The sequence below is a fragment of the Malaclemys terrapin genome, chromosome 12 (assembly GCF_027887155.1).
Source record: "Malaclemys terrapin pileata isolate rMalTer1 chromosome 12, rMalTer1.hap1, whole genome shotgun sequence".
NCBI lineage: Eukaryota > Metazoa > Chordata > Testudines > Emydidae > Malaclemys > Malaclemys terrapin.
The window spans coordinates 12,365,849-12,389,199 of NC_071516.1; the positions used below are offsets into that span (position 1 = coordinate 12,365,849).

Sequence of the window (23,351 nt, forward strand, 5' to 3'; positions counted from 1 at the left end):
TTTCTGGGAAAATACAGGTAGGTAGGACGAGTATCTCTTGGAGTTGCATAGGCAGATCCCATTACAAAAGCCATGATTATATTTGATATATATTATTTGTGTGCATTCACATTGCGGTAAGAAGAATACAGCTCGGTAGGCCAGGTTTAAGAATGAAAATATCAGCACGGTTTGAATGGGTTTGTGGTTTTAGTTATGCAAATTAGGTGCATTAATTAACCAGTTGCTATAGCTACTACTTTATTGTTAAACAGTGGAAAAGGGACAAGCTGTGTCCATGGATAATCCTCCCCTCTGCCCACCCCCATCAAACTCTTTACCCCCACCAGAGCCAAACTGCAATGTAAACTGCTATTCCCTGCACACCCCGGAAATTCTCAGGGTCCCTGTATTTACCTACACCACAGGCTTGCCCAAGGTAGAAGGCGAGGGAGCAGAGCTAGCCATCCACTGCTGCAACCAGACTTAAAAACCACGAGAGCCAAAAGCACATCAGGATATTTAGGTCCCTACAAAGCTGGTTAGAAGCCAAGCTAAAATCACATCTGGGAAAAGTGGGGAGGGGAGGTGTGAGGAGGGGATAGGCAAGAGCAGAGAATGAAAGAGGGTCTCTTCCCCATCCCCTTGCCCTTGTGAAAACCTATTGTTGGTGTTGACCTTACTGAATAGCTGTAAATTTTCCACCGCAACCCCTAGTCATCCATCTACCTTCTGGTTCCTACGTGCAGGGTGGGAGAGGTCTCCGCTGGAAGGGGGCGGGGAGCAGATGTCTCATGGGGATTCCAAACTAGTCCCGCTTCTGCCGTAGTGACCAAAGCATATACTAAATAGAGAGAGATTTCTGATTTCATAAAATAATCCTTGTGGCTGGAAAAGGAATAGGGGAATGGTCTTTGGATGAGTGAAAAACAGATTTCTTCTTTTTTAAAAAAATATATAAACACCAGTGCTTGCTCCAGCAGTTAGTTAGCCCCCGGGCAGTAGCCACAATTGTAATGGAAATACGTTTATTACCCTCCCCTCTGTAATTTTACCAGGCCCATGATATTCCTCCTCGTCTACTCCCCCGCCTCAGGCACTCAAGCCAATTTGAGGCTAGAACTATAATACTGAAATGGTGAAATGCAGATCAATTTGAGATTTTTGTGTGTGTTTTGGATTTTTTTTTCTTCTGGTAAATTTTATGGCTACAATTGACATTTTCCTTACTTCACAGAAGCAACTGCCTTGTGATGTGTCTCTGCCTTATAAACAAAAGTGACCAAACCAGGCAGGAGACACAAAAGTAGAGAAAATATGAAAATGTAAAGATGTTCTTTTGGTTACTGCATTGGACTAGGAGGAGATCTGGCTTCAAATCCAACCATATCCTTATGCGTGACTTTGGGCAAGTCACTTTGTCTCTCTGTGCCTCGCTTCCCTATGTGTAAAATGGAGCAATAGCATTTCCTCTCTCCCACCCTTTGATTTGCCTACATAGTCCTCTGTCCTGCAAACACTTTGCTTCCTAAGGAGTCCCATTAGAGTCCATAGAACCTAATGAACTATTAGAGTCAGTAAGATGACCCACCTGAGTAAGGTTACACATGTGCCTAAGTGTTTGCAGGACTGGGACGTTCACCTTTAATATCTTCAAGCCAGGGACTGTATTTTTGGTGTATTTGCAGTCCTAGCACAATTAGGACCCTGATTTCAGTCAGCGCTTCTTGGTGCTTCTGTAATACAAATATTAATATAACCTGGGCTGTAATGGAACTGTTGTCTAAATAATGAAAGTGGGAAGGGGCTGATGATTCATATAGGGAAAGGCATGATCAGCAGACTGTCACATGAAAAGCCTCTTCCTTGGTCACAGCAGATAAAATGTTGCAAAACTGGCTTTGTAGTGCATCTGGTCCCAAGTTCTGAGCTGTCAGGTGATGAAGCAAAGCACCAGTGAGCGTGAGATGTTATCAAATATTACTTTCTTAGACTAGCAGTGTAACTGTGTATACGTGCAGGGATCGTTATTTATTTGTATTACAGAGCCCAGCTGAGACTAGGGTCCCATTGTGCTTGGTGCTGTACCTGCACATAGTGGGAGATCATCCCTGCCCCAAAGAGTTTGTAATCTAAGGCTATGTCTACACTATAAAGATAAATCGACCTATGTTAGGTCAACTTACAGCCGCTGCATTAAGTACTGCGGTGGCTGATGTCCACATTACCCTCTTTCTGTCAATGGTACATGTCCTCACGAGGAGTGCTTCCGCTGACTGAGGAGGGGCAGTGCGGGGGACTAAGAGCCAGGGCTCACAGCTGCACTCAGCTGGGAGCAGGGGGCAGTCGCCCAGGGCTTCTCGCCTCCAACGGGGAGAGCCGCATCCAGAGTGTGGTTGGCTGCCATGCTCCCAGTGGTGTCCCCGGGGGGCAGCAGGGCTCCCAGCGGGAAGCAGGGAGCCGGGAGCCCAAGCTGGGAGCCTGGGTTGCAGCCCGGCTTGGAGCAGAACGGGCAGCATTGCCTGGCTCGGGAGCCGGCTTTCTTGTCAATTTCACGGCTCCAGCCAAGCTGTGAAATTGACAAGAATGACAGCCAACAATTGATGTAAGGAATGCAATGTCTAGGCAGATACTGCCTTGCCCTAACTGCACTGACATAAGCCCTACGCCTCTCGTTGAGGTGGCTTTATTATGTTGGCATAGCAGGGGAGTTACATTGGTGAAGGAGCATTTCAGTGTATACACCTCCACTGTTTTGTTGACAAAAGCTGACTTTTGTCGACAAAATTATGTAGTGTAGACAAGGCCTTAGACAGGTTGTGGTTTTCCTATGCATATTGGTGAAGTTACTCACACAAGTAGTCTCACTGGTGCCCCATGTACAGTAACTACTGACTAGTGCAGGTAAGGTCCTGAATAGTCCACGAATCCTAAGTAGACAAGTCAAACAAAGGGCTGGCTAGGGGGAGGGGGAAGAGGCAATATTATGGAGAAGCTGAGGCAAAACGAGATTAATTGATTTGTCAGAGGTCACACAGGATGCCAGGAACTGAACCCAGTTCTTCGGATGCCCAGGCCACAGCCTGACCCACAAAACATTAATTCCTTGGGGGTGGGGGTGTATGTAGGTATATAGAATACACATGTAATTTTCCCTTTGTTTCATTATTCCTTCTCCAGATTCAAAACTGCAGAATTTACATAACTTAACCTGCTTTGGTGTGATATTTCTGACAATGGCTCAAATGTATATTCTGCAGTAGCTTTTCAATAGCAGCAGGAAGCCGAGCCAGTTACTATCCGACAGAAAACAATCTATTGTGCCTCTACCCGAGGGGATCTAGACTTTCACAACTAAGTGTGGAACTGCATGCGAAAAGTCCTACGGACACCAGCCAGCTCTCCAATATCGGACACCAGCCAGCTCTCCAATATCGTGACAGACAGAGCTTAAAAGATGATGGGCGTGGCAACCCACTCCATCTAATTGCTGTTAGTTTTCTGGGGAGGTGGCAAAGCTGTCCCTGGAAGAGGTTCACTCTCCTTAGAGAGTCCCGAGCTGACAATTTGGTGAAACAGATGTGGGCAGCAACAAACATCTATTTCTATAACTAGAAACAAATTTGGTAATTGCCTCTTTCAACAGGACTTGCTCAAGCAGGAAATGAAATTCCTAAATGGCAGTTAGCAAAAGTATTTATAGCTAAGTTCGTAAATGAGACGTGCTCTTTTGTCATGAGTTTCTGATGGCTGGGGGAAAAAACCTATCCAGCAGCAAACCACATATTGATCTAGAGTGTTTCCAGTGTACATGGGGCTGTTCGGTCTTGTTTTAATAGACGTTTAAAGCACTCCTGGCTAACCAAAGCATCTTTTGTTTTTCAGAGTATATATACAGGGCTTGATTCTGATATTTACACCACTGTAAAGCCATTGATTTCTGTGGAGTTGCTCCTGATTGATGCCGGTGTGATTGGAAATTGAGGTCCACAGTCTCTCTTACTTTCTTGACCCTCTGTACAAGGCCTCATGCAAAACTGGAAGCCTGGGGGTTATTGTTGTGTTTTGGTCGAGGGTGGAGATGGGGTCTGACTTCTCTCTCTTTGGGCAGGAGAAGTGGGTGGGTGCTGAGAGATCATGCCATAAAGTTTCAGCTGTTAATTATTGCTGTTGCTAAGGAGAATGAAAGGGGAATTCAGAGAGTGACTCGGGGGGCTTTGTTTCTGATACTTGAGCAGCCATCTAGCTGTGGTAGCTTTGTAGAGTTGACAAGGGATGGTGAAGTAGCTGGTTTTGCTTACTCTTTGGTCGGCGATGGCTAGAGGAGGGGTTTGAAAGTTTTTATAAAGTGTAGTCGGTCTGTAAGTATAAAATCAGATTCTGAATTTAAAAAGTAAAATGACCATCCCTGCTCTTGGAAATAGTTTCCAAAGTGTGGTACACAAACTGTGGACCTTCCATAAACTCCAATGGGCTTTGGAGCAGTCTCTCTATGCATAACATATGTTGGTTCAAAAGACTTTGTGGAAGAAACTAAGCAAAAAAGGGAGTTAATCTTTAAAAGTGTCTCACTGTCCTAAGGGATCACCATTTAGTTCATAAACTCTCTCCACAACTCCTATAACACTGGTTAGTCCCTTCCTTGTCCCCCATTCCTTCCCCCCCCCCCACCCCCAAATGTAATGAATCTCTTCCAACACGGTGCTGGACTCACTTATTGCCAACTTTCAGTTCTTTTTTACAATTACTTTAAAACAAAAAGGTGACCCAACTGAAAAATTTGCTGATTTTTAACATTAATGATTGTAAAGCTTCAAGTAAGTGCTAAGGATGGTCAGATAGATCCTTCTCCTCCGTTCCTGGGAGCTTTGGCTTTGAACTTGACGGACTCTTATTCCTTAAGGCTGTATCTGTGCTAGCTTGGGTAAACTCCCATCCTAGCACTATAACTAGCGGAAGTGCGACACAGTTGTGTTTTAGGGCAATCGTCAGAGCAAGTCTAGATGATGCTGTGGCAAAAATGTCCAAGCCCCATCTACACTGATGTTGCCACTGTTGCTGTCACTGTCACTGTCACTCATGAAATGAGGGTGATTTTGTCCAAAAAGGCTAGGTCCTAAGAACTCACGGCCATAGTTTGTCTGTGACTCAGATAACCGATGACACTTGCTTATCCAGTCTGATGAATGAAAAACTGAGCTGTATTAAAGTGCAGTTATGGTCTGAGAATTGACATGGAGTGTGACATCTTGGTGTTTCATCTGTCTCGAGCACCAATTTCTGTTGCCAGCTAGCTCCCTTTCTGAGTCACGGTGTGATTTGTTACTCCTTACCCCCAGTGCTACAGTTCTCAAGCTGGGATCAGTATGTCGTGCGGCGTTATTTCTGCTTTGTACAACACAGTTGACCATGTTGACTCAGGAAATATAATGTAGCTATTAAGTGTGCTGAGGATGATGAAGCAGAACTGAATCAAGCTCACTCTTCCATAGTTATGTACCTAGTTCTAAAGTGCTGGCTATTATGGGCCTGATTTCAGGCTCATTTATGTGCATATTTTTTGCCAGTATAACTCCATTGACTTTGAGATAGTACCTCCTGCAATGTATGTGAGATCAGGATGGGGTCCTATGTTCTTTTTCTTCAGTATTTTCTATCATGCATTGTTGACAGATGGACTTGTTGATCTGATGGGTCTTTTCATTTCTGGTTTAAACTGAGCTGATGTTATTTGGAAAGTAAACAGACAAATATGTGCAGTAACAACCAGATGTCATGTTTGACGGTCCATATTTTCTCACAATGACCATCGTCCTGCTGTGCAAGTGATAAACTAGAGAAATCTACCATCTTAGTGTTTGCCCTTTCCTCCCATCTTCTCCAGCTTTGGTGGCAAGAACATTACAGTCTCCCTAATATGTGTTATTTGGGATCTGGTGGGGTCAGTAGCTATAAACCAGGAGCTGAATTCTGTGCTGTGCCACCTTTGGGCAACCGCTGGGTTCTGGCTCTTGTAAGGGCTGAAACAGCTCCCAGCATAAGTTAGAGCAGCTCCAAGGACAGCAGGTCTCTTACACTGGGGAGAGCACAGGGCTGTTCATGTCAGCCCGATGCTGCCCCTCTGCCAGGGGAATTCTCCCCTCTCCTTGTGTCCTATGTGGGTGGAAGAGTGCGAATTGGCCCCTACGTTCTCCTTTGGATAATCAAGGCATCGCAGGTAGCCCAAAAGGCAGTTGTTACACACCAGTTAAAAGCTGTATTCCTAACTATTAATACACCTCTACCCTGATATAACGCTGTCCTCGGGAGCCAAAAATCCTACTGCGTTATAGGTGAAACCGCGTTATATCGAACTTGCTTTGATCCGCCGGAGTGCGCAGCCCTGCCCCCCCCCCCCCCCCCCCCCCCCCCCGGAGCACTGCTTTACCGCGTTATATCCGAATTCGTGTTATATCGGGTCGCGTTATATTGGGGTAGAGGTGTATTAGACTTTTGTAAATCTTTTTTTAAATCACCAACAAAACTCCTAGGGAGGCGTATTCAAACTCTCTGCTCTGTCTGGAAAAACTAGGGTCCAAGGTCTGGCCACCTTGCTTGACCCATGTAACACTACAACATTACGCCAGATACTCATGTATCTGTGAGCCTGCAGCTTGTCTCCGCTCTTCTCACTCAAGCAGATTGCCTGTTTGAATCTTGCCTTCAAAGAGGTGCTGCTTGTTCCGAAATCTCCCAGGAGCTTTTCCATGATTTAGGTACTGCTGCCTCAAACGCCAATAGGGCATTGTCTGATATTACCAACAAGGCTGTGGCCAATGTAGACCTTACTGTTCACTCACAGCGTGTGTCTGGCTTTAGAGCATGAGGTACAGGGAGGGAACGCTTTGCTTTTTACTGAAGTGATTAAGTCTCTATTTGGGCAGATCTAGGGTTACCATTCGTCCGGATTTACCCGGACATGTCCTCCTTTTCGCGCTAAAAATAGCGTCCGGGGGGAATTTGTAAAGCACTCACAATGTCCGGGATTTCCCCCTCCCCCGGCAGAGCAGAGCGAGCGGCTGGGAGGGCTGCAGAAAAATCCCGGGCTGGACTCCTGAGCAGCTGTAGAGGAGCCGGAGCCGCCCTGCATTCTGAGTTGGCCTCTCCTGCAACCCGGTCTGGCAGCACTGTGCAGGGCCAGGGACCGGGTTTTGTTGTGCAGGGCCAGGGACCGGGTTTTGTTGTGCTGGGCCAGGGACCGGGTTTTGTTGTGCAGGGCCAGGGACCGGGTTTTGTTGTGCTGGGGAGCGCAGCCATGTGTCCGGCTCGGCTCGCACAGAGCCCAACACCCTGTTCTGAGCAGCAGGGTAAGGGGGACCGGGGGCAGGAAGGTTCTGGAGGGGGCAGTCAAGAAACGGGGGGGGGGCTTTTTGGGGGGGGGTGGAGAAAGTTTTGGGCAGTCAGGGTACAGGTAGGGGGTAGGGTCCTGGGGGGCAGTTGGGGGGGGTCTTAGGAGGGGGCAGTTAGGGGACAAGGAACAGGGAGGCTTAGGGGTGGGGTTCTGGAGGGCAGTTAGGAGCAGGGGTCCCAGGAAGGGGCAGTCAGGGGACAAGGAGCAGGGGGGTGGGGAGCTGGGAGTTCTGGGGGGGGGGCTGTCAGGGGGCAGGAGTGGGGAGAGGGATCGGAGCAGTCAGGGGACAGGGAGCAGAGAGGTTTAGATGGGTTGGGAGTTCTGGGGGGGGCTGTCAGGGGGCAGGAGTGGGGAGAGGGATCGGAGCAGTCAGGGGACAGGGAGCAGAGGGGTTTAGATGGGTTGGGAGTTCGGGGGGGGGGCTGTCAGGGGGTGGGGAGTGGTTGGATGGGGCGTGGGAGTCCCAGGGGTCTGTCTGGGGGTGGGGGTGTGGATAAGGGTTGGGGCAGTCAGGGGACAAGAGGCAGGGAGGCTTAGATAGGGAGTGGAGTCCTGGGGGGCAGTTAGGGGCAGGGGTCCCAGGAGGGGGCAGTCAGGGGACAAGGAACGGGGGGAGGGTTGGGGGTTCTGGGGGGGTGGGAAGTGGGCGGGGCTAGGGCGGGGCTCCTCCTGTCCTCTTTTTTGCTTGCTGAAATATGGTAACCCTAGGCAGATCCTGATTTTCGGGGCATGCCAAGTACCGGGAGGCTGTAAGCTCTTCATGGCAAGAACTGTTGATCTTTGTACAACACCTAGCAAAACAGGGCTCTGGTCCAGACTGGGGCCTCTGGGCATTACTGCAGTACAAATAATAGGCATGCTTTGGAACTTAATGATGGAGGAAGGAAGTTGTCTGACTGTATCTGGCCATGCCCGTCAACAGCTGACAAACAGACATGACGGGGTATCTTCTTCTCCCCCTCCCATTCTCCTTTTCAAGAACCGGCACTTGATTTTCATGGCTTCTGAGCATCCATGTCTCCTGCTGACTCCCACTGGAGGTTTAGGTGCTGAGCCCTGCTGAAGATCTGGTCCAGAAGGTCTGGTGAAAGGCAGCATCTCTGCCTGCCTGGCAGCGATAGATTGGGGGCCTGAGGCTGCAATGCTGAACCTTAATTGGCTTGTTCTTTGGGACGCGGCACATGCAGCAGTGTCTCCCTTCAAGTGCAGGCGATGGGTGGGGTCCTCCGGGCAGCTGGCCCAAAGGGAGGCTGCATTACAGAAAGTTACAATATTAGCAATCCAAAGTCTTGAATAGTGAAAAGAATTTCCTACCGACACTGGGATACACAGGGCTCCTGCTCTTCCCTCTTTTCCAAGAGTTGCTTTTCATTTTCTCCTGTGGGGCATCTTGTTCTAAAGTCCTGCAAGTCACCACACAGGGTTGAGTTGACTCTCCTGTTATTGATGGCAGCCCAGTGTTCTGTATGGCCAGCATCCTACTGTGTCTCCCTCCCTTCCCCCATCAAGCCTATCAGGTACAGAATTATGGAAGCTAGAAATGGGGGAGGGGTGCCTGGAGACCTATTGGCCCAAAATCCCAAATGGGGGTGCAAAACACTATGGTGAACACCATCTGATTTAGGCATCTTCTCTCTCTCCTTCCCACTACGTGTCTTATATGGTTAACACCTGAACCTGTCTTAAAGTCAAAATCTTGCACTGTCTCTGTATTTCCATTACAGCTGGTTCTACCAACTGGCACTGCCATTAGGGACTACAAGGAATCTGTTCAAGCAAAAGATGTCCAGGGTTGGGGGGGAAGCATGAAAGGGTTAGAAAATCAGGATGAAAATAGAAATTAGGGTTGTGCACATAACCGTTACATTTTGCTTTGTGAGTCACATCGTTAGGGCAGCCGTTTGACTGTTGGAGGTGTTAATGGAAAATCAGAAAATAGCACATGATCAAAAGTACTCATCATGGATTTCTGAACCTCTTTTTATTAATTCCTCCAGATACTTCTGTCTTGCTTGGAAAGTGTGTGTGTGTGTGTGTGTGTGTGTGTGTGTGTGTACCCCCTGTTCCAAGACCAAGAGAATATTTTTAAAAGACCATTTGAGAGAATGGGACCTTTAAACCTATATAAGTTGATGTTTAGTTGCCAGAGATTGTAGAGGAAGTTGAAGTGAAGATGAAGTGGCCAAATGTATCACAATGCCGCCGTTTTTAGAAAATAATGGTAGACTGCAGCTTTATTGTAGTCAGCAATTCACTTCAGATTGTATAAGCTTCAGAACACACTCCTCAAACTCATTGTGTTTCACTCAAAGCTATTTTAGCTGTAGGAGAGGACAGTGTATTTTGGTTGAATTGAAAAGATATTACCCAATCAGAATGTTATTGTTTTAAGTGACTTCTCCTCCTGATGTGAGATGGCATTTCACACCAACTTGCCTAAACTCTGCTAGAAGTCCTTCCCTATCCTGTTACTTCACTGGGCTGAGTCACATTCACAAAGTTAGACTTCACAAATAGCTGCAAATGCTTTATGGAGGAGTAACAAAGGACACCTAGAGTCTGTTCCCAACTCTGCTACTGTCTCCTTATGTGACCTTGGGCAAGTCCCTTAACCTCTCTGTGCCTCATTTTCCCAGTTCTGCAAAAAAAGGTCTACAAGGTTGGATCGGTGTTTAAAGTGTAACAAGACCCTCATATGCAATGCACTATGCAAGGGCAAAACGTTCAGTGCACAGAAGTAAGACTTCTCCATTCAGAATTTCTGCGTTATGCTTGCATCTTTGAGCAGGATTCCATTTTCTTGAGCCACTGGGTGAGCTTTTAAGAGGGCTCCAAAGGCTGCTCACCTCAGTCACAGGGAGTTATCGCAGTGTGGCTGACAGCGGTGTCTCCCATGACAGGTTACACGCTAGCTGCTAACCTAGCTTAGAGTCAGTTAAGTCCCTAAAAGATTGTTAGCTCCTCTCTCCCTTCCCACTATCAACCATGAATTTACATAACCCTCTTTATACCTCTTAGACCAGTGGTGGGCAACCTGCGGACCGCACGAGGCCCATCAGGGTAATCCACTGGCGGGCTGGGCCACGAGACAGTTTGTTTACATTGACCGTCCACAGGCACGGCCGCCTGCCTGCATTATCTCCAGCAGTGCTGTGGCTAAGGGAAAAGGATGTTGAAACTGACTAGAATTAAATTCGATCAACACCTTTAAAGATGAACATCCTCCAACTACCCACTGTTAAAAGATGTCCTCAGTCCCCTGTCTTCTGAAAACTATTCTGATACTCAGGAGGATATTATTCAAGTTGCACCTGAGTTCATTTTCAAGAGGCAAATTTTAAATCTGTTAATCTTCCTATAGCATTTACTGAGCACTGGTAGTCCGACAACAGGAATCTTTTTGCACAAAAGCTATCCTGTTTAATATCCCGGTGTAGCTAGCTACACAAATTATTTGAAATATCTTAGACAAATTCAGAATCAAAGGCAAATAAATGTACAGTGCCAGAAATAGTTCTTTGTTAACTTCTTGGGGCCCATTTCTTTGAACATTTTGTCACGTTTCTTGAGCTTCTTAATTAAAAAATGATACCCTATTTAGAGAGGAAACTGGCCTGTTTGAGAGGCTTTCATGTGTTGATTTGCAAACAGCCCAGGTCCAGGAACACCTACCAATTTATCCCTCCTGTAACTCTGAGTCAAGTTCCATCTCTGTACTCTCTTTCTTTCCTCTGGGTACTCAACAGGACAGTCCCTTATCACTTATGCAGAACATGACCAAAGTCAAGATAAAACCAAATTCCCCCTTAAGCAGAACCAGGCTAGGTGAAAGAAAACCCACTCAATACTTCTCGTGAGCAGTGCTGATAATGACATTGGCAATGCAAGAGGGTGGGTGTGATTCAGAGAGAAACGGTGTTTCCACTGGACTCTAAAACTTGTAATATAATAAAATATGTGTTCCTTTCAGTCTGTTTTCTTCTTTACAGTCTCAGGAATTCTTACTCACTTCCTGTTTCTTTTTTTTTCTACTAATTTAATTAGCCTTGATATATAGATTAGCAGTAGATGCTACTGAATGAAAGCTGCAACTGAGTTTCCATTATAAACCCATTTTTGGCCCCCTCTCTATAACCTGGTGTTAATAACACTGGGGAATTTTCAGAACTTTCCCTGGTATAGACAGGGCTTTTCTTGTTATACTTTATTCCTGTATTCGCCTCCTCGTCCAGGACTTTCGACCCCCTTTGCATATTACTCAACAGCCACTTTTTATGTTGGTCCCCTGGAACTGTCTGGGGGTCAGAGAGGGGCAGGAACTTGGCTGAGGGTGCAGTGGAAGAAAGGCGTTGAAAAGAATTGATTTTGTATAGAAACAATCAAGACTTTTTACTGGTCCAGGTTATGCCCCCTCTCTCTGTGCCTAGAGGGACTCACTGTATGTGGATCACCCCATTTCCACCTGGACAAGGAGCTCAGTTGCCTCTAGGGCTGTCCCCTGCCCCCTCCCATGGAGTCAGCAGTGCTCTTCCCTTTCCTGAGTTCTTTGCTAGAGGAAAGTAAGGAGTGGAGAGCCTGTGGAGAATGTGGGGAGGGATTCATACTATCCTAGCTTGACAGACCTTACCTGGGGAAAATAGAATTTGTTAACACAAGGAATTAACTTCTCAAAAGAGTAACATCTGTATATAATCTTTACTGCTGCTCCAATGTGTAAAGTTTGTCTTGAAAATGACAGTGATAAGTCAGAGCAACGGACAGAAGAATCTTCGTTCTGACTCACTGCGTGGTCTTGCCCAAGCCCTTGAACCTCTCTGCACCTCCGCTTTCCCTGTCTGTAAAATGGGGATAAATAATACTAATCCGCCTCAGAAGGAAAATCAGGCCTATGTATTAAAGTTTTAAAGCTCTCTGCTGTCCTTGGAAGGAGCTATTTTAAATGTTTATGAGGGTGAAAGTATGGCCTTATTTAAGTCAATAGCAAAACTCTCATTGACTTCAGTGAGGTCAGGATTTCACCAATAGCTTTTGCACATGTGAGCTTTTTGTATGTACAAAATGACACCCATAGTTGTTTACATAAAAGTGGTCTTGCAAAACTGGAGGCTGACCTGAGCCTGGTTGAAAACTTGGTCCTAAGACAATGTACCATGCTCATAAGGGCTTGCCTGCCTCTGATGCCGGCTGCCTCGTTACCTCACTGCTCCTGGAGCAATCATAAAATATAGTTTCAGATGGTCTCTTCAAAGCGTGCTTCATTAAAACCAGTGGTGATGAGTGATCTGCCACTGGTTTTGATGCCAGTCTAGGTAGGTAGCATCCAAAAGTTCAGGTGCACATCCCAAACCTTCTGGGTTGGAAAGTGAGCTGTGAACCTTTAAAAAGTGAGGTTTTCTTACAATTTCTGGATTGGATGTGGTGCGTAGACCGCCTTTCTTCTGATACTGTGATTGAGCCACCTCCAATCCTGGCAAATACCTAAGAGTGCATGAAATTTATGAAGAAAAGTTTACAAAACTCAGCAAGAAGACGCATTTGGGATGTGGTTCAGGATCTAGATCAGGAGTCAGCAACGTTTGGCATGCGGCTCGCCAGGGTAAGCACCCTGGCGAGTCGGGCCAGTTTATTTACCTGCTGACGTGGCAGGTTCGGCCCCCAGTAGCTGCGGTTCGCCGTCCTGGGCCAATGGGGGTGGCGGGAAGCCGCGGCCAGCACATCCCTCGCCTACGCCGCTTCTCGCTGCACCCATTGGCCCGGGACGGCTAACCGCAGCGAGTTGGGGCCGCGATCGGCTGAACCTGCTGCGTCAGCAGGTAAATAAACTGGCCCGGACCACCAGGGTGCTTACGCTGGCGAGCTGCGTGCCAAACGTTGCCGACCCCTGATCTAGATTGTGGTCTAGATCAGTTCTTTGTATTATCTGAACTGCCCCAGAAACTGATTTAAACAAGGAATTCAAATTACAGTATCAAGAGAATTTGGATGAAATGGTGGTTCAAAGTAAAAGAAACAAAGCATTAGAGGAATCCATTTCACCAAGACTTCCTTTGACTCTGAATTAATATGCTTAACTTTAAGTCTCGCTAAAAATGTTCTTTAGTTTCAGCCCAGTTTACCATAGCATGTATGATCTGTGTATTCTTTACGAATTGATAAAACAAGAAAATGCAGTTGCATTACCATCTTCAAAATAATTTGGCCTTTCCCACCCCCACCCCTTCTCTTGCCTGGTATGTAATACACGTAATGACTGAAGCCTACGGATAGTAATAGAACTGTTCTGACTTGCAGATTGTATCCAACTGAAAGCAAAGGTCTTACTGGAAAATTCTCTTCTGAAAACAATCCTGTACCTTTGTACCTTACCGATTTAGGGGTTTGTTTTTTTTAAATTAGTTCAGCAAAATATTTTCCATACATACCTGGTTCCCCTACAGCGGTGGAGTATTGGCGTTCATAAATAAATGGTATAGCAGAAAAGAACAGTTATTGTTATGTATTCTGTATATGGGAACAATAATTGTAAAATAAGGAAATGCATTTTAAATTATCACATTTCAAATGCATCACAAATATCATGTGGCAAAGCTGGTTCTGCTTAAAAGCTGAATACTTGCACCACCTGATATATTTGGAAAGAGTAATGATCATTGGTAACAGTATGAATATTAACCCAAATCACGGTCTTCTTTTTAAACAAAATGTAAACCTTTTGTGGATGAAATGCTCAATGAACATAGTATTTGAAATGCTCCTAGTAGCTATCAGAAAGTTTATTCCTTTCAATGTCTGGTTCAATTTGATTTTAAATTCTAAAGAACCAGGTCTTCATTCAAATGAGGAGGAAATCTTGGCTCTGGTGCTCCTGGAGCCTAGATAAATGAAACGGTTTGCCAGTTGAAAGTCACTCACATGGGGCTGGTGAGAATGACAATGAGTTGTCCTCTGCCTTGTCACATACGCAACAGTTACTAACCAGATTAGATTTTCAGACATTTTCAGTTCCTAATACCTTCGTGGGCAGACAGAATTGCAGACATGACCAAATTTGCACATGGTTGTTTTTAACCAGGAAAGGAGTAGTTGTTCCTCTTAGCTTGTAGGCAATTTCTTTACAACAGTGGCACCCACTCTTGGCAAGGCTAAGGGTGCCATTTGCTCTTGGCACACTGTCAAGGTATTACACCGAATTTGTTCACAAATTTAGACAAAAAGTCAAAATAGCTGTGTGTGAAGAAACTGTATAGGCTGTGTTTTTTGTAGTCCACAAGCTTTGGGAAGCACTTTGGGCTTCTATGTTTGATTTAATGTAACACTATGCTCCATTATGAAACTGTTATTCAAGGACAGACTAGTGATAGAAATTTGAATGCAGCACTTGATAAGTGATTTCACTTGACCCCAAATATCAATTTCCAGAAATTTGCTAATCTCTAAAAATATATATATATCAGGGGTTGGCAACGTTCAGCACGCGGCTCGCCAGGGTAAGCACCCTGGCGGGCCGGGCCAGTTTTATTTACCTGCTGACGCGGCAGGTTCGGCCGATCGCAGCCCCCACTGGCCGCGGTTCGCCGTCCTGAGCCAATGTGCTGGCTGTGGCTTCCCACCACCCCCATTGGCCCGGGACGGCGAACCGCGGCCAGTGGGGGCCGCGATCGGCCTAACCTGCCGCGTCAGCAGATAAATAAAACTGGCCCGGCTCGCCAGGGTGCTTACCCTGGCGAGCCACATGTCGAACATTGCCGACCCCTGATATATATAGTTGCAGAGTGATCACGCACTGATCCCAAAACCGGCAATGTCTGTCTAGACAGAAAATATAGAGAAGCAGGTTGTCACTTAAATGTGGTGTCTGAACCTGTTAGTTTGAAATTTATTCAGGAGTGAAAATTATGCTAAATTAAATTAGAGTGACCTGACTTTGTATTTGGAAGCCAAATTTGTCCATCTCATAAAACCTGGTGCATTCATAACACTTCCCTGGGGGAAAATTACAGACAGAAATGGAATGAGGTCTCTTCTAATTGAAAAATGACAATGATTAGGAAGCCAAATACAAAAGGAGTGGGTTTTTTTTTCTTTTTCTTCTTTTTTGTTAAGACACCAGCAGAATTATAAATTATATTCTTTGCAGTCACCTCCCCCCCCCCCCCACACACCTTTTTATTTGCACAGTGGCTGAATTGCATGGTTATAATATACTTTAGGGTTTATTAATTAGTTTGACTCTAGCCATTTGGATGAAATTTTACTATGTAGATCCAGCTTTCCAGGGAGTTTACACTGGTTTTGAAAATGAAGCACATCAATACAAGTTAAAACAGAAGGAGGAGTTGGCATAAACTTTGATGCTTCAAGTAGATCTGGCCCTTTTGAAGCTTGAAATGAGCAAATTGTGGGGGATATATATCTATATATTTTTTGAATTTCTTTTTCAAAAGGCCAGATTGGGGGGCATGAATGTTCTTCCTATAGTGATACAGTACATCTCAAAATATCTGACTTAGCCACGGGCTCACACGCTGTGCTGCTCACTGCAGGCTAGAGTTTGGGGGCCGAATGAGACAGACAGGCATCTCACTGATGCAGTCCCAATAGGTAGCAGCTGTGGTGGGAGCAATAATGTCCAGATACTTGGGGCTACTGCTGTCTCTATCACCCTGTCATCTAGACCTGCTCTGGAAGGTGCTGATGCACTGTCCGCACGAGAGGCACATTGATGACAATACAATGGTGAAAAATCTTTATTTATAAAACTTAGGGTATCCCGCATCTAGCGTATCCCTCATCCCTTTGTGCATCTCAGCCAGGTGCTAAGTTCAGATCCTGATCTCTAGTCCAGTAAAAATCTAGAGTCACTCTGTTAGTGTTCGTTAGGTGCTTTGGAGTCATTTGCTTCCCCATGCAGACGAAGATAAATGATCGAGGACATGGGCATTGACATAGGCGCTGACTTACCAAGTTGCTAGGGGGTGCTCGACCTCCCGCTTCACCCCAGACCCTGCCCCCACTCACCCCTTCCTCCAAGTCCCCGCCCTGCTTCTTCCCACCCTCACCCCGCTTCCTCCTCCCACCTCTTCCTTCCCCCCGCTCCTCCTCCTCCCCCCCCCCAGTGCCTCCTGCATGCTTCAGAACAGCTGATCCACACCAGGCGGGAGGTGCTTGGGAGGAGGGGGAGGCTGAGCGTGCACTGTTTGTTTGTTTGTTTTTCCCCGTGGGTGCTCCAGCCCCCGGAGCAATCACGGAGTCGGGACCTATGAAGAAAGAATAGCTGAAATGAGAGGCATGGACCTATGATATTACAAAAAATCTGCTTGTAGGATGTTGAGATTACAGAAGTAATTTCCCCTCCAGTTAAGAAATGTAAAGTTCTGATTCAGTTTATAATAGTTAATTTTCCCACACAGCACATATTGCTAAACTAAAGTATAAATTTAAACAGTCTAACTCATAATCAAAAGTAGTGAGTGCTAGGCGATACACTGCAGGACCATAAATTTCATCATCTCACCTGCACTCTGCCCACTAATCTACCTCATTTGAGTGTTCACTTCTAATATTCCAAACAGCTGCCTTTAAAAGAAAAGGAAAAAACCTTGCCAGAAAGAAATATTTCCTTTTCTCTGATAATCATATCATCTTAAAATAATAGCTTTTGGCACCTATGTTGTAATCAGCCAATTAAATTAGTGGCAAACTAGGCAATGTTTGGTACTGGACCAGGGATAGAGTATCAGACTTTTAACCTGTGTCCCTGACCTTTACACCATCCCCAACCTTCCCCATGGGGAAAACATCCTTTGTTCAATTGCAGACTCTCCAGTCATGATACTTTTGTGTATGGAAAAGCTATTTTATGTGACTTTTAGAGGACCATAAAATTTGAGGTTGGACTCATGGTAACTAAGGGTTTTGCAGGTGGGAGGGATATGAAAAACACTCCCAGATGGCTTTAGCTTTACTTATACCAACAAAATTCCTTAAGCAGTTTAGCATGACTTGGCTAATTGATGTGTCTCACACCCATCGTGTGAGAACTTTTTCTTTAGAACCAGCTAGTCTTGTTTTTTTTAAAGAAAGTCTTCAGAATCTTTTGGAATAGAACCATGTCCCTTTTTAGGTTTTATGAGCCATTTGGTCACCAATATCACTCTTTCTTTCTTTCTTTCTTTCTTTCTTTCTTTCTTTCTTTCTGTATGTATGTATGTATGTATGTATGTATGTATGTATGTATGTATGTATGTATTTAAAGTGACCAAAACAGGTGTCACACTTTATCACCGGCAAAGTTGACTTGGCTCCTTAAAATCCAGCTTTGTGTAAATAATGCAGTAAGCAACACATTGCATAATGTGGGATGGTTGTTTATCCAGCTGATGATCTCTGTCACAAATATGTAGGAGAGAAAAGAGGGCTCATAGTTATAAAGGTGTGACGTTGTCTGTGCCCTTCTGTTTTAAAGAGCTGTCGTACATCTGCTGAAATGGAGTCACTGAGTAACTTGGGCATTTTGACAAGGGCAGAGTCATTAGAAGTGGAATGTTCTTCAGCAGTGCACTGTCTAGACTTTGTGCCAGAAAACGCACAGGACCTTTACTGGGACAGCTCAGAGAGAGCGTAAAGAGGTCAGATCAGAGTGGCAGACCAGAACTGCAGCCCGAGTAGCAGGCAGCCTTTGTATTTGCTGCAGTTTTAGTTGCTATCTGTACTTTGAAATGAGTGTCTGGCAAACTCTTGTGAATCCAAGTGCATGTATAATCCCTAACATAGTACAGCTGCATTCTGAATACCATATCACTACAGTACCCAGTCATCTTATGTGACTTCCATTTTTCTTCCTGAATAATTAATTGGGGTTCCTCTCCTGATTTCACATGATTGGGGAGTGATGAGGATATTTGCTGGAAAGTATATTGTACAGTAGCTGGATGTGGAGAGTTTCTAATTAGAACTGATGGAATATGGGAATTTAGAAAGTCACCTGAGTTTGAAAGGGGTTGTTGCAATATGCTGCCAACTCTTGTAATCTGGCCACCCAAAGGAAAGTGAACTGGGACGACACTCCGCGCCCCCACCCCGCCACCCCCAAAGAACAGCAGCCATTTACAACAGGCCTTTGGGTCTGAATAAACATCTCAAGGGAACCTTCTTTTTTTAAAGGGGGTTTGGTGTTTCCCAGTGGGCAGAGGACCACAGTAACCCCAGTAGGAAACAGAATCGCTCCTCCCAGTTAAGTCTGGCGTTCTGCAATTCTGGTACTCTCGTCTCTCTAAAGAAACGCAGACTAGCCCGAAAATGCAGGTCTCCTGCTGCCTGGAAGACGTAGATGGCAGCTATGGGAACCCCTTCCATCCTGCAGACAGGCAGCCATAAATCTGGTTAGTAAAACAAAACAAAAAAATCCCTTGCTCCTATTTGAACCTCCTCCTCGTCAGGCGAGGCTGAGGCCTGTGCAGTGCGTGATAGGACTGCCAAATGCAGTCTGCCCTAACTCCACCCTCAAGGCAGCCTGCCTGTCTGCCAAGCGCTTAGAGCTGTCTAGGAAGCAACCAAGCATGCCCAGGGCGATAGCAGTTAACACAAGGACAAGGGGATTGTCTCCCTGTCAGGGTTCCTGTTACCTTTAACCTCTCATGGTTGGAAGGAAACAAAGGGGCTCCGGGTAATGGTTTAAAGCCTCTCATCCTTTTGGTCATGCAGGGAGACTTTCTACAAAGGGCCCTTGAATTTTAATGGCAGATATTTAAATGAGGCGGAGGGCCTGTGTGACTGTTTCCCTTCATGGCATTGTGTGGCTTTTTGACATGTATCTCATTGAGGTAGAAAGTGCAGAGCTGCCTTTTCTCTGGAGTGGATTTAAAGACCTCTGTTTATTACGGGCCCCAAAACAAGCCCCAGCGACAGGCTGCAGCTGTGAATGTGGGTGTCGGGGGACAATATGCGTACTGTATGTTACCCATTCGGTGGAAAGCATTACATGTAGATTCTTGAGACTTTGAAAGGCTCTGGAGGGGAGAGGGAACTCTTTGCTGTCACTGGGTAAATTTCTCTCCCCATCTCCTTTCCAGCCCTTTTCCTCCCATTAAAAAATGGTATCCAAGAAGCTCATGCTTGGAAGTTGTAGCTTTGTAAAAGTTTGAGAAGGGAGTGTTGGGGGTGGGGGGAATCTACCAATATAATACAGGTTTCAGAGTAGCAGCCGTGTTAGTCTGTATCCGCAAAAAGAAGAACAGGAGTACTTGTGGCACCTTAGAGACTAACAAATTTATTAGAGCATAAGCTTTCGTGGACTACAGCCCACTTCTTCAGATGCATATAGAAGAATGTTCTTCTTTTTGCAATATAATACACACATTTTTCTCCAGGGAAGCCTTACCTGAAGTTTTCCCTATGCAGTTGCATTACAAAAAGTAAGGAAATGTATAAGAGTTCTTAATAGATTCCCTCCCTCCCCCAAAACTATTGGGATTAATCATGGGGTTGTGCCTGGAAGAGATGATTAACTAGGGTGACCAGATGTCCTGATTTTATAGGGACAGTCCTGACATTTGGGGCTTTATTTTAATATGGGCTCCTATTACTCCTCACCCCCGTTCTGATTTCTCACACTTGTTATCTGGTCACCCTATGATTAACTCGCTTTAAGCATCCTGCTCTCTCTAGAACCACACATCTCAATCCTAGCAGGGTCAAATAGCCCTTCATTCTCCCACAAAGCATGCTGCCTATGGGGGTGTCAGATTAAACCTTAAAAGAGAGAGGTTCTATGTATGCTGCACCCATCACCATGACATATAGGCACCTGGTCTGCTTTACTGGTGAAGATCCCATAGCTCCCTTTTAAGAGAGTAGGGTTTGTCCCTGGGACCTTAGCTAAAATTCCCTTCCATCACTGTTTGTGCAGGGTACTGTGGACTGATTGTTCCACTCAGTTGCTTCCTTCCACCCCAGAGGTAGCTGCACTTTCAGTGGTGCTGTAGATAGGTGGGCTCCAATCCTGAAAAGTCATGCTCTCACGCTTAATTTTAAGCATCCAAGTATTTCCACTGACTTGAAGACATGCCCAAGTCTTTGAAGGTTGTGGGCACAGTCAGTAGTGTTTTGGGGTCCTTTGGGATGAAAGATGCTATGGGAAATGTAATATGAAGACTGGTCTGGTGGCAGATACGGTCGCTGCTGCTGAGCAAAGTTAATTCCAAGGTAACTGGCCAGAATTGCCACCTGGACTGTTTTGCTTGACATTTTATTTGCTTTTACTTCACTGCTGCCAGAAGGAAAATGCTCCATTAAAAAATATCTGCCTGAGTCAGCAGAACCCATCCCATCAGATACAGATGTTACTGTGATGCTGTCCTGTTTAGGCGCTCTTACATTTTAATGCAAATTACAGTATCCGTGATAGTGGAGGGCACCGCTTTTGAAAAAGTGGTTTCTATGGCTTTTCTCGTGGAGGAACAGGTTATATCTAAGTCGTCAGCACTGTTGGCTTTGCTTTTCCTCCCTTCTTTCCCTTGAAATGGCCCCAGTCTTTACAAATATCGCTGGGAGGAGAGGGGGGGAACTTTCCTGAGATTCCCTCTGCCAGGATAGCACAGATAGAAAAGCACCGTGCCCTCGCTTCAGGCCAGAGAACAGGTGAGCATCTGTGTTCGGCAGACGGTTAAAGTAACTTCTTGGCCAGCTGTCAGGGAGCTGAATTGCTCAGGGTGGCTTCCAGGCTCTCCCTGGATGCTGAATACATCTTCTCAGAACTAGGATTGCATGGAAATAGCACAGAACAGTCTGACAGATAGTTCCGATATCTAGTTCCAGCCAATGCAAGCTACAGTCCAAGTCCAAACGATTTCCTTTGACTTTAGGAGCCATTCCACACCAGTTGCTGTCTAGTGTCTCTTAGAGACACACTGAAGTTAACGGGTAACCCATTGAGCCTCTTGATGCCAGTTCACACCATTCAAGCCCCCACTGTCAGCTGTGCTGTGCTGGGCACAGAACTGAATGATATCTGGAGATCTGGTATATAAATGTAGTGGGGAGGGCTGCAGTCAGTGTAGATTCAATGTTTGTCGTCTCATGAAAAGCACAAATTCTGATCCATTCTGTGTTGTTTTTGGCAGATTAACTGGACCTAGAGAGGGAGACTTGTAGTGTGGCTGGGAGTGGGAATCGATTCCTAAGTGTTGCAGGCTTGCTGTGACCCCTTGAGCAAGTCTCCATTTACAAACTGGGGATAATACTCACCCAGCTCACAAGGCAGTTAAGGCCTAATTTAATACAAGATCCTCAGCTGAATAAGGCTATGTAAATGTTAAGTGTACTGCAAAACTGAACTCAGTTTTTAAAATTGTTTAATTAAGACCAGAAGTATTTGAGGCGTCCCTTCATTAAATGGGGTGACGGGGCATTCAGCACAAAAATAAAACTTTGACAGCCTGATTAGTGAAGGCATCTAGCAAATGTTTCTGGTAGAGATAGGCCTGAACCCAGCTCCCTGGGAGATTTTGAGAAACTTGGTCTCTGGACTCTAGCCTCGCAACTCAAGCCGATAAAGCCGACATCTAGGTATGATTTAGAATAATTTTCTCTTTGCAGATCATGTTTAAAGACAGTCCTTTGTCTGTTATGGATGAGGGCTGTTATTCCTTGGTGCCGGTCATTTCCCTTTTCTATGTTGCTTGATTGGAAGCTTTCAGAGAACTTTTGTGTCTGAGAGCTTGAAACATCCATGGAAACAATTCAGCTGTGAAACTCCATTAGCCGTATGGCTGAACTCAGCCTAGGATTTCTTGTGCTGTATTTCATGCTGCTTTCTAAGGTGGCTCAAAATGCATGTCTGTGTCTCTTGCAGCGGAGTTGGAGTTCGTACAGATAATCATAATCGTGGTGGTGATGATGGTGATGGTGGTCGTTATCACATGTCTGCTGAACCACTACAAACTCTCTGCACGATCCTTCATCAACCGGCACAGTCAAGGGAGAAGGAGAGATGAGAATCTATCTTCAGTAAGTAATTCCACCATCTCTGTGTGCGCATTGCTGGCCAGATGGTCAGAAGCTTGTGAAATGTTAAAGGTAGAAGGAGTCCAGTTTGATTGCATTTGCCCATTTAGTAAAGTGCATGTGTCATTTAGAACCCTACAAACAGGCACCTTCCAAACAGCTGAATCTTTCAGGTGGTCTTGCAGGATTTTGTGTAGAAACTTCAGGTTAGCATCCTGTGTCTTGAGAACAAAACCTCAACATGTCGGAAGTTGGGCACTTTCATGAGAGCAAACACAGCAGCCTTTTTATGCTCTGTAACCTCCAGACATGCAGCTGTTAATATGTATGCCGATGCCAACTAACTGGCCTGATGTTATTCAAAGGGGGAACTACAGCATGGCATGAGGGGGGTATTCTTGTATCCCCCTGAATCTGAAAACACCAGTTATAAACACCTGGATGGGATTCACAGTTATTAACTCTCATAACCCCAAAATACAGCGGTCCTTTGGGTGTTGCATTGGCCAGAGAGTCCTAAACTATACTAGGACTATAGAGTCCTAAACCCACTGTTTAGAGATGAGGGTGCAAATATCATACAGAATTTACTAGGGTGTTCTGTAGTAGTGGTCCAAAAGCTGCATTATTACCACTAGAAGTGCAATGTTGTTGGGTTTTTGTTGTCCCATTATTGTAGTGTAGAAAACAGTCTAACAAAGTGAATTCTCTCTGAAATAATGCCTGAAAAGTTCATGGTGCAATTTAAGCTTCCTGCTTCTTTCAAACGAAGAGGAAATAAAATTCTTTTAATTGTAGTGTTGACACGAATTCAATCAAAATCCATTCCAATATCATGACAGATATTAGTCACGTTGCTTAATGCACAACTGGAAGATGTTCAAACACTATGGTGATGAGCACATTATAAAAACTTACATAGAAAAGAAATAGAATCTTTATTTTTCTTGGCGGCTGAGCGTGTGATTTTCCACTACTT

The 23,351-nt window shown here is 45.3% G+C and overlaps 1 protein-coding gene across 3 annotated transcripts in view; it reads left to right on the plus strand.

Annotated features, from left to right (window-relative positions):
- PMEPA1 (prostate transmembrane protein, androgen induced 1) overlaps window positions 1-23,351 on the plus strand; it is a 67,300-nt gene that overhangs the window by 36,744 nt on the left and 7,205 nt on the right. For all 3 annotated transcript variants that reach the window (XM_054045550.1, XM_054045551.1, XM_054045552.1), the window contains exon 2: window positions 22,221-22,375. In XM_054045550.1, the coding sequence (XP_053901525.1) occupies window positions 22,221-22,375 (155 nt within the window). The remainder of the gene's footprint in view (window positions 1-22,220; window positions 22,376-23,351) is intronic.